Here is an 11,321-nt window from a genome sequence, read left to right on the forward strand (position 1 = left end):
ATGTGAAATAATTCCACAAACATATAATAACAAACTCTGAAGAACTTAGAAAGGAAAAGAACAAGGTAACATGAAAGAAGAATCAAGAACCAGGTCTAATTTGGTAAAGTTTAGAGAAGAGTTGAAGAGTTTATTTCTAATGAAATAAAATGGTACATAGCATGTGAAAGACAAGGTTAAAGAGGGCAGAGCAAGTGTTTGAGAAAATCTTGCAATATGAAAGAAAAGATGAGAAAATAAAATGAAAATCATCAGATTTAGTAGAGAAAGTGCATGTAAAAGCAAACAATTTATTAATTCTAATTAAAATTCTTAGAAGTGAAAAAGGTATTTTATCTATAAAAGTACTAATATAGAGCTAAAAAATATAAAAATTTAATAGAAAGATCAGAAAATTAAATCAAGAAAATCTTCCTGAAATTAAAAAAAAGACAAAGAAATGTAATATATGGTAGAAAATATAAGACACAGAGAATAGACCCAGGGAGTGTAACATCAAATTAACAGACCTAGAGAGAAAACAGAAATGAAGGGAGAAAATTATCATAACAAATAATAAGAAAAAATTTTCTGATACAAAAGACCTAATTCTTTACATAAAATAGGGCTTTCAGATATTTAACAAAATTAATGAAAACAGACTCAAGTATATCATTTTTTAAATTTCGGGACCTCAAGTTAAAGGAAGATCATAAAATATCCCAATGAGGGAAAGTAAAACTGAACAGAGGATAATCAGACTGTCAAATACTTCTGTCATTAAGATAATGGGAAAGGTCTGGAAGTTCTAAAGAAAAATTATTTTCTATTAATAAACATACAACTTTTGAAATCACAGATATGAAGAATAAAAACTTGTAGACATTAAAGGATATAAAATTTACCTACCACACATATTTTTACTGGAAGTTGATTAAGAATATTTTTATTGGAAGTTGATTAAGTAGGTAAAATGAGGTTGTTATTCAGAAGACAGAAAGGCAAGGACTGCAAGAAATGGTGGATTCAACCCAGGATGTCACTGAAAAGAGATCCTGCTACAGCAGTTCCACGGGAAGCCTCAAATGCTTGACTACACAAGTGATGTTTAGAAAGTGATAAACAACTTTTTCCCACTTTTAGAATTAATCTATGAGCAAAGTCCAAAGACAATTATTGTTACAGCAGAATGTTAATATTTTCAGCTTCAACAATATGTATTTCAAAAAAGTGAAGATACCTCAATTTCATAAGTGGGAGTGTAAAAGAGAGGGGAAAAGAAGGGTAATGATGCCAATACCTTCATATCTCAAAAAAGGGGGCTAAGAGACATTGGCCATACTTAAGAGAAGAAGACACAGAAATAAGTATATTTAAATTACAATAGAAAGAAGAATGATATAAGATGACCCATGAATTAAAGCAAGATTTTAGAAGCTGGGCTGTTATACAGTTACAAAAAGTTCTTAAGCTAACCTGTAGGGAGCTCTGAAGCTGCAAGAGCCCTTCAGAGTTGGCCCCGAATAGGGACATTTATACCTCCACACTGAGCAGTCACTGGACATAAGTTGCCCTGGGAAATAAGGTGAAAATTGGGTGAGACAGCTCCCCTTACCTAAGGTAATTCTGGAGGTGGGTTAACAGCTGAGGGCTATCAGCAACATTCGCAGCAACTAAGGGAATAAATCCTTCAGTCTCAAAGGGAAGAATCTAGGTGGATCAGGACAGCATTCCCTTACAGAAGCACTATTCTAGTCACTGGGAATATATATATTAAAATTTATCTCTTATAGTCATTAAGTCAGCAGACTCACCCTTTTGACTTATGAAATTTCCTCCTTCAGTTAAACATTCTATTATAGTCAGGAAGGGTAAGGTTATGTTGCAGTAAGATCTTAACCTGCAGTAAAAATTAGATCTCAGTGGCTTAGCTTAATAAAGGGGACTCAATTCCACAATCATTCAAGGGACTCAGGTTATGGAGTCTCTAGCATTTCATATACCATCACCTCAACAACGGCTTCCAGAGGAAGACAAAGCAGACAGAGCCCACATTTACACCCACATTTAAGTTCCATTAGCTGGTACTAGTCACTTGACCCCAACCTAACCAGAGGAGGCTGGAAAATGTGCAGAAGCTTATGGAATATTGGTGCCACTGTCCCTGGAAGACATATTGACTGATATCATTGAAAGTAAGATCAAATGCTCATGACTAGTAGTGGGTGGTCTAGAACACCCACACATTTTTTTTTCTCCAAGTTACATGCCTACTAAGATTCAGGGAGTTTTTTGATAGCAAATTTGTTTATAAAAGATATATTTGTCATTTTAATTGAATTATCAATTAAAGATTACATTACCCAATGCAATCTGGATGCAAAAAAAAAAAAAAAAAGCTGTTTCTATGAAACTGGGAAGGAAGAAGACTCTGACATTATTAAGAATGAATCTTCCAACATGGGACTAGTGTGACAATGTTGAACTGTAAGGATGTCCCAAAATATACTCTACCATTCATCCTTATAATAGGGCTTATGTTTCAACTAAAAAAATCAGATTTCAATATCTCCCTAAACTCTTCAGTATGGTTCGGTATCCTCCTGTCTTTGCAGAGTCAGAAGAAAACAGCTAAGTATAGAGCTCAAGGGCTCCCTGGACCCATAGCACAAGTCCTTCCACTTCCACAGGAGTGTCACTCCATCTTTACTCTAATAATGAATGGCAATGCTGATCCTGAGGGAGATGACAAACCAGCACAAACATTCTGGCCACTCAGCATCTTGTTCTTGGCAAATTTAGACTATGATCTTGGGAACAGAATCCTATGTATCAGTCTGTTGCCACACCCCAGTGTCCCTGCCTATGACCTACAGTGCAGCCTGTATTACAGAAGATGAAGGTCCCAAAGAAGCCTAGTTCTCTATTCTGAGCTCATCCAGGAGAGAGAAGGACCTATCATTGGCTCCTCAGGCCCAACGTGTGGGTAAGGGAGCAGGGAGGAGGGGATGCCAGCTCCTCAATGGCATGGCTCTCCATAACCTTAGGGATAAGCTCCTAGCCACCCATCTTCATGACCCAGAGATTGAGATGGAGACCAGCTTTCAGGGTTGAGTCCATGTGTAAAGATCCACAGTGCATAGTGACCTTCCTAATACCTGGGAAGAGAATGTCATCAGGAACCAACAGGTCATTATGTTCACAGACAAGGGGAGCTCTGTCCTCTGAGAATTGATTGTGTCGGAGAAAAGGATGAATGAGATGAATGTGAGCTGGCACCCTTTCCCCCACCTTCCCAAGGAAGAAACCTAGAACCAGAGGTGGCTCTGCCATTTGTCTTCTGGGGTCCACAAGAAACAAACCGCCTCTGGACCACTCCATCGTATGGGGCTCTGGAGGCTGGAGTGCTCCACATGGCAGGGGTGTAGACATCTCCACTCTGGAAAGTCATTTCCAGCAACATAGGATCTGGAAAAATCAGCCCTTGCTTCTAATAAGTGTGATAAGCACAACACCAACTATCTGCATCCCATGAACAGGATGGTGTTTTTGAGAAGTGTGAATGTTACCCTGGCTGAGCCCATCAGAATCTTTGCTAAAATAGTTAAAATTCTGGTAGACATTCTACAAACATACAACAGAGAGAGAGAAAGAGAGAGAGGAGATTAAATGTGAGGTGATGAGAAAGAGAAATGCAGAAAAATAGAGAGGTGCAAAAAGAAACACAGAGGATAAAGAGATGCCGGTAAATAGTGACAAAAGTGCAGAGAGAAAAAAATGAAAGACAAGCAGTGATACAGTGAGAGACCTGGCAATGGAAACAAAGATGCAGAGAGATACACTGATAGAAACATTTGGGGACAAAAAGAGACACAAAGAGACAAAGGTGCGCAGATAGAGATAAAACAGAAAAAGAGAGGAAGATCTCATTGAATATATGGATTTAGTCACTTCTGAAATCAACTTGACCCCACACTTACTTATAACATGAACAAAATAAATTTGTGTTGGATTTCTATCATTTGAAACAAAAAATAGTACTTTTAATGCTGGTTATACTTTCTCAAAAATAAAAATTGACCTTGATCAATATGACTTGCCAGGATATATTTGAAACATCAGTGACCCAAGGCCAGTGTATCGGTCCATAAACAATTCCACTATGCTTACTTACAGAATTCTCACCAAACTGGAAGAGGCCAGCATATCCTAAGGCCACTGCAATCAACATCAATACTAAAGAACTATGAAGAATGTTACAATTGAAATGATCTTTTATCTCCTCTTCCCACTCTTACATGACACCCTAAGATGCTTCTAGTCTCCTTTCAAAGAACAACCCCTCCTTCTGGTCCCAGGTTGGTTGGGTCATCTCAAAATATATTCTTTCATTCTGCAGTGTTTTGCTACCTTTACTCATTTAAGGAGGTTCGGGATACAGAAAACTCATAATACGTTTAATTATGATTAAAGCTGTATAGGCAAGTAAATGGTTTCAATGAGCTCCTCTTGAATAGTTGGTAGGGGGGGAATAGAAACAGAAAAAAATGCCTTGGGTCCTGAGCAATTGCTGCTGGCATCGCACAGGCAGAGGCTCCAGGATCAATGCAGGAAGCAGCATTACAGTCAGATCCCTGGGGTGGGGTTCGCAGGAGGTGACCTGGCAACTGCATCAGAGTCACCGTAGGACTCTAATCTCAGAGGGACAAGGTGACAGGCAGCTGGGAGTTCTGGGCAAGGACAGGCAGGCATATCAGAAGTATCCTCAGGAGTCAGTGCAGGAGCCCTGGAAAAGAGAGAGTAATCAGCACTGGGTGCCCTGAGCAGTGTATCTATCCTCTCCCCTCCTTGCAGCATGAGACAGAGAAAACTAAGGTCCAGGGCATACAGTCATCACCTCCCTCAATATTTGTGCAAAGGTGAAATCAGCTAAAGAGGACATGCAATTCAGGTCAACACAAGTGTGTGGGAGGCGAGAGAGCAGCTGTTACTCTTCAGTGGAATATGGTTTCACTCTTTTTAGTAAACTAGCTGACAACTCACCTTTCTACCACTAGTATTCTTTTAGTCACTTATAAATATCCACAGGCAGTAGCCACCAATACTTGGCACAATGTGGGCATCGTCCTTGTGCCTAACACCCACGACGTGGCTCTGGCTCCAAGTTTCACAGAAAGATGCCACAAATTTATGGCCTGGTTCTGCATAACAACCTCTGGAGCTTCCTACAGAAACTGGGCAAACTTCTCCCCTAACTCTGGATCCCATGGCAAGGAACAGGCCATGAGCCTGGACTACTGTGCCCAGGTGCACTTACCTCAGGCCTTTCCCTCTTTTATCTGTTCCCCTGCCCCACCCCACCGCACCCCACCCTCACCCCCACTGAATAGAGCAGAAATAGTACCTGGTAGAGGCCTACTAGGTCCTATTAAAGGAAGTTATACAGAGAAAGTTCTCATCACACAAACAGCCAGTCCCTCACTCACTCCAAGAAGAAATGAGATATGCAACTTAATTGGTAATTTATTTCCTCATTGCTCAGCAACCACAATGCCTTAACCACCCTAAGCTAAAATCCCCCGAAATGAATGAAACTGTCACTAGGGAAACCAATGTCCCGATCCCTTAAAACAAGAAGCTTTCAGAAAGGGGCCAGTGAGATAATGATGAACTGGAAGTCCTGTTTATCATTACACTCTGCTAGTCACCCCTGTGGTAGGGCTACCTTTCAACCAGTAAAATCAGTCCAAAGTCTTCCCATAGGCTTTTCCCTCTCCTCCCACCACCAGCCCAGACTCTTTCCTTTCGGGGTCAGGAGGTAAGAGTTATACCTAGAAGCAGAGAACTCCCTCAACAGAGTGTCAGCCACAGCTCTTTTTCCCCATTTCCCCAGAGTTCCTTACCCTTCTGTTTCCTGTGACGGATGAAAAGGCCCAGAACAAGGAAGATCAGCCCCAGCACGAAGCCTCCGACGCCACTCAGCATCTTGCTCTGTGCAGATTCAGACTGTGCTCCTGAGGAGCAGAGCCTGAGTGTCAGCATTTGCCCCCACACCCACAGTGTCCCTTTGGGAAGCTGGAAGTCTGGTCTGAGGTATAGGAGGTAGAGGTGCCAGGAGAACCTAGTTCTCATTCTGACCACCCATAAAGGAGGACCAGCCAACAAATCCTTAGACACTGTGGGTGGGTGAGAGAAACTGTTCCTTGAGACACACCCTTAACCTTAGACGCTAAGACCCCAGTTACAGCGCAACAGTTAATCCTTCAGAGCTATCAGCGCTGGGTTCCAGGGCCATGGTGAACCACCCTAGTACCTGGAAAGGCAATGAGATCAAGATGTTTCTGATGCCCCCACCATGGCACAAGAGGCACTCTAGTCTCCTGTGATGTCCAGCTCAGTAGTAACATCAGAGATAAGGGACGATATGGAATAGGCCAAAGGAAGCTCTGTCTTTTGGGGCCCACAGTGAAAGAAAACAAACTGCCCCTTACGCCACTCCACTGTGGTAGGGCTCTGGAGGCTGGGGTGCTCCACGTGGCAGGTGTAGACATCTCCTTGCTGGGGAGTCATTTCTAGCATCACAATGATCTGGAAAGTCCAGTCCCCATTCCTAATTAGGGGGGTGGACACAATGCCGGCTGTCTCCTCCTGGTCATTCCGGAACCACCGAACTTTGATCTGGCTTGGATAGAAATCTGTCACTGAGCAAACCAGCAGGTTGTGGTGATTTAGAGCCTCTGTCTTGGATGGGGAGACAGTCACTGTGGGTTTCACTGAGGGAAGTAACAGACAAAAAAAGACACAGAGAGATGTGAGACCACACAGCAAATCTCCCCATGAGAAGAGTCTTTCTTGGTTCCAGAGTAGAAAGATCCCTGGATTCCAACTCTTGGATTAGGATCTGAGCTGGGCTACTTTATCAGCTTGAATAAACACATCAGTCAGTTTACTCAAGAGATAATAGTAATCATTCTATGGGAGTTATTCTGTTGATACCAATTGATAAAAATGAAACACTTTAAAATTATAAATTGCCATATTATACAGGCCACTGCTTATAAAACATGGAAAAATAAATATAATAAACCTGGACTTCTTTTCCCCCACACCTGTTGAAAGTAACTACAGATCAGCTCTAGTGATTCATACTAGGGCAGTGACACTGTTTTCTGTTAGTCCCAGTACTCCTCACAGTAGAGAAAATACATCAGTTTTGAGTGTCCTGCTAGCCATGAGACCATCAACACTAGTCAGGCCCCACAAATAGTAACATGAACTCAGAATTAAGAATGAATATACATTTCTACGTCCAATAGAGTAGGAGAACAGTGACCATCACATCCTTCCTACAAAGCAATGCTTCTCAAACAGGCTATATTCTATAATTCTCAGCATGTAATACTAACAAAATTGTGGCACTCGTGAGCCACAATCTGGAAGGAATCATGTTTTCAGCTTCAGATTTTAACTTGTTCAATTCTCTTTCCTGGAGTCTGACTAAAATCATAGTCAGCTACATGGACTTATAAAATTTGTCATCTTAGGTTGACAGTAAAAATAGAAGGCACAAGTTCAACAGAAAAATGTTAAAATAATTTTTATGAAAAAAAAGACCTGAAATAGCAAAAATATAAGTACATAGTGGCATTCAGATGTGGGTCAAAAGGCAGAAGAGTACAAAGTAAGCTGAAAGTTATGTGAACACACATAGATAACACTAGGGTCATACAACATCATTCAAGTGTTGTTTTTATTTTTAGCAAACATTTTTTCCCTCAGAATTTGCATTCACAAATTCTAAATTATTAAGATCCAACTCAAGAGTTGACCTTAATGCATTAAGCAAAATAGTACAAAATAATAAAGTCAGTTTTTAAGGCTCTACTTACTCCTCTGTTTTCTATTGAGCCTAAGTGGATGAGCAGCTGAGTACATTTATTCATTAATTTCACAAAGGTTTATTGAGCTCATACTGCGAGGTTCAGTGTATGAGGTATTAGGAATGCAACGATAATTAACAGTCCCTCGCCCCAAAGAGGTCCAGGACTAGTGATAGCCATTTAAGAAAATAATAATTTGAAACCAAAAAGTCAGAATATATGTCACGATTCTAATATATTACCACGTGTGCAAGGTGCCTTGCACGCAGTCGGGGAGCAGCTCTAACCCACCAGGTCAAGCTTGTTCATTAAGCCTCGCGGCGGCACGAGTGAAAACAGGCCTTGCTGGGAGAGCTCACAGCAGGACCCGTGGGCAAGGAGGGCACACCGGGCACGGGGTACTGCTTAGGCAAAGGTGAGGGACAAGGAAGCAAACACACCTATGGCAAGAGGTGAGGAGGTGCAGAATGGATGGAAAGAATAGCAGAGGGCGCGGAACCTGCCACACTGGGCAGGCCTGGCCGGCCTCTGGCGGAATCTGGAGCGCTGCGGAAGGCGCTGCGGCTGCTCCGCCCTCCGCCGCGCGACGCGCCCCGCCTCCCTGTCACCTCCGTGGGCCCCGGGGTCGGGTCCGAGAGGCCACCCTCCCCGCGGAGACTCTGCCCCCGGAGGTGGGCCTGCGGACAGCTGCGGACCACGCTCACCTCGCCGCTTCAAGGTCGTTTGGGTCTCCAACTGGTAGTTGTGTCTGCACACCGTGTCCTCCTCGGCCCGCGTCCGCTCCAAGATGTCCGCCTGCGAGTTCCAGTGCTCGGCGGTATGCCGCCCGAGCTCGGTCACCGCGCGGTACAACCCCACGTCGCTGTCGAAGCGCACGTACTCCTCCAGGTTATAGACGTATCTGTTCACCGACCGCACCCGCTCCGTCCCGTTGGTGAAGTAGCATTCGCCCTTAAACTGGTACACGAAATCCTCTGCGGGGAAACACAGCCCTCAGTCAGGCCTCGGCCCACGGCCCAGCGCGGCCGCCGCCGGCCCGGGCGGCGTTCTGGGTCGTGGGCAGTTGGGTCAGACACACCTGAAACCCGGCCGCGACTTTCCGTTCCCGCCCAACCCGGCCCGGCGCCTCCGGCTCCGCACCCGGGGTCCCCGACCAGCCGCCCCTTCTGGGAACCGCCTGCGTGTGGGGAGGGGAGGGAGGAAAGCCTGTCTTTGGGGCGCAAGTCCTGAGACCTGTGGTCCCTGCCTGAGGGTCAGAACTGGGCGAAGAGGGCGGTCCGGGTAATTTTACAATTGTCCTTGGATTTAGAGGGATCAGAATGTTCTAGCATGAAATCGCATTTTCCGTAGAGCTCTGGGGAACCTCAGAGATAAACAAGTATCCGCATAAGCACGAGAGTCCAGGGGAAGGACGAGAACGGTCTAGAATTAAGCTTGTCCTCGCCCTGACAAGCATATTCTCTGCGTCTCGGGGCAAAGTGCCTTCTCTCCCATGCCTGGGTTTACTCTGAGTTTCGGAGTAAACCAACTGCACTGTGAGGTTGTCTCACTCCTGGTGGTTAGAAGGGTTGGCACCTCTGGAGTCCTAGCAAGGAATATTTGGTTCATGGAAAGAGCACAGGCTTTTGGTTTAGATAAATTAGATTCCAATTAAACTGTGCCAACTACCAGCTTGGCAGGTTACTTAACAAAATACCACTATCATAAGTGTAATTATGTAAAAGATATATAAGGGTGTTAGGAAGATTGAGAAGAATCTGAAGATACTAACCCTGTGTCTGAAGTAAATGGTTTCTCAGTATGTATCATTTCCCTTCTTTACATTCTTCTTTCTCTTAAATATAGTCCATTGTCAACACAGATCTCTGAATCTCACTCGTTACTATTTGACCATACATCAGTGAAACTTGAAGTTAAGACTCCCTGTCTGTGGTCATGCAGTCAGCTTCACTCCAATATCAAGACTTGGTCTTTACAAGCCCCCCACTCAAAGTCAGGGATGTAGAGTCCTTTTCCTCAAATACTGAGACTACAAGGACCACTGCTGCCCTACATTTTGCCAACTCAGAATCCCATAGTATTTAGTCCAGACAAGGTCTTGGGGTACCCTGAAATGACAAATCCTGCTGTCTCTTCTTTGAAGAAATTATTATCTTCAAAAATAACCTCAATGTCACTTTGTCCTGTCACTGGTAGTAGATGCACACTTTGTCTCCTCCTCCCCGTTATAACATCCTCAGGCTTGAGCCTGTGGGATGGGGATTGTCCTCACCTAATAAGGTGGAAATGAGAATGTAACTAGCTCTCCTTCCCAAAAAGAAGAAATGAGTGATAAAAGACTATATTTTGAGATCATAGAATTCCCCACACCCCAGCCCAAGGGTCCCTCAGAGCCTGTTCTCCAGAGTGGTGGCTCTGGGGAGCAGCTGCCCTGCACTTACGTGGAGAGTCTCTGCCTTCAGCCACTGGGGTGCTCAGCACCACCAGGGTCACCATCACAGCTGCTGTCCAAAGGCCTCTGGGGATCTGCAGAGCCATCATCCCAGACATAACTGAGAGCAAAGAAATAAGAAATGGTAGTCAACACAGCTCACACCTGGTGTACCCACTCTGAGGCACCCACTTCAGAGAATAAGAAACTGTGAAAGTATCCATGCAGGGTAGGATTGGAGAGACCCTAGGAAAGGAACCAATCAGCACTGGAGCTGAAGTACCTCATCTGTCTCTGGGCAGATGATTTTTTGAGAAAGTTCTCAATCCAAAGCCTGGCACTATGTCTTCGTCAAATCACGCTAGATGAACCTTTGAGGTGAAGATTTTCTCTGTTATAGGAGATCTGAAGATTGAATGCCTTAGGGGCTTAAGGAACCAAAAGAAAAATGATTCAAGAGTAGGCACCTTGGTGATATATATTTAAAATCTACCGTTCTTATATTTGGGATTTTTAGTAGAGAAAAATAAGTGGGGAACATATATCAGGGGAGAGAAAGTTATTGTCACAGAGATGTTCACTTCTATTATCTTAGACACTGAGAGCCTTAAATTGTGGTGGAAAGAGCAGAACTTTGAGAGGGAAATGATTTTGAGCTGCTTTGTTTGTTGAAATTACTGAACCTCTTTTTGCCTCAGGCTTCTCTTTGTAGAATGTGGATCATGTTTCATACATTTTATATCTAGATCTTTATATATACAAACTTAACAGTAATATGACTGCTTTAATATTGCAAAATGTCTCTTTGCTATCATGTGTAATCCTTTGGGAATATCACAAACAGAAAACTTGACAGCTTGCTGGCAAGTGCTTATTCATTATGCAAGAATCTATTGTATCTGTGCTTTTTGAATGAAAATATTTGAAAAGTTATATTGACTTTTCCCTTATAAGCTCTTCAGCTGCTTAAATCTTCCCTGAAACATGAAACAGTTTCATCTGATTTCAGCAAAGGCACAGTCCACAAACGT

The 11,321-nt window shown here is 43.3% G+C and overlaps 1 protein-coding gene across 2 annotated transcripts; it reads right to left on the reverse strand.

The window, feature by feature from the left end:
• Positions 1 to 4,065: 4,065 nt before the first annotated feature.
• On the reverse strand, positions 4,066 to 10,549 carry LOC105300961 (HLA class II histocompatibility antigen, DQ beta 1 chain). Of its 2 annotated transcripts, XM_011373403.2 has the most exons (5): positions 10,301 to 10,511; positions 8,564 to 8,833; positions 6,471 to 6,752; positions 5,883 to 5,993; positions 4,066 to 4,765 (listed from the first exon to the last, which is right to left on the reverse strand). In XM_011373403.2, exons 1-5 carry the CDS (start codon positions 10,407 to 10,409, stop codon positions 4,752 to 4,754), a joined length of 786 nt encoding a protein of 261 aa, XP_011371705.1. In that variant the 5' UTR covers positions 10,410 to 10,511; the 3' UTR covers positions 4,066 to 4,751. The 2 variants fall into 2 exon arrangements, with proteins under 2 accessions (XP_011371705.1, XP_023394275.1); XM_023538507.1 differs by lacking the exon at positions 5,883 to 5,993 and having other exon boundaries at positions 10,301 to 10,549.
• Positions 10,550 to 11,321: the final 772 nt, after the last annotated feature.

The sequence above is a fragment of the Pteropus vampyrus genome, unplaced genomic scaffold (assembly GCF_000151845.1).
Source record: "Pteropus vampyrus isolate Shadow unplaced genomic scaffold, Pvam_2.0 Scaffold225, whole genome shotgun sequence".
Classification (NCBI taxonomy): Eukaryota; Metazoa; Chordata; class Mammalia; order Chiroptera; family Pteropodidae; genus Pteropus; species Pteropus vampyrus.

What these genes read in the sequence shown, in the direction of transcription:
- LOC105300961 (XM_011373403.2), bottom strand. Translation starts at nt 10,409, where the DNA reads ATGTCTGGGATGATGGCTCTGCAGATCCCCAGAGGCCTTTGGACAGCA. An exon ending in AACGACCTTGAAGCGGCGAG is followed by an intron (nt 6,753 to 8,563) that starts GTGAGCGTGGTC and finishes TACTTCCCTCAG; the next exon opens with TGAAACCCACAGTGACTGTC. An exon ending in CCCTACCACAGTGGAGTGGC is followed by an intron (nt 5,994 to 6,470) that starts GTAAGGGGCAGT and finishes TCTGCTCCTCAG; the next exon opens with GAGCACAGTCTGAATCTGCA.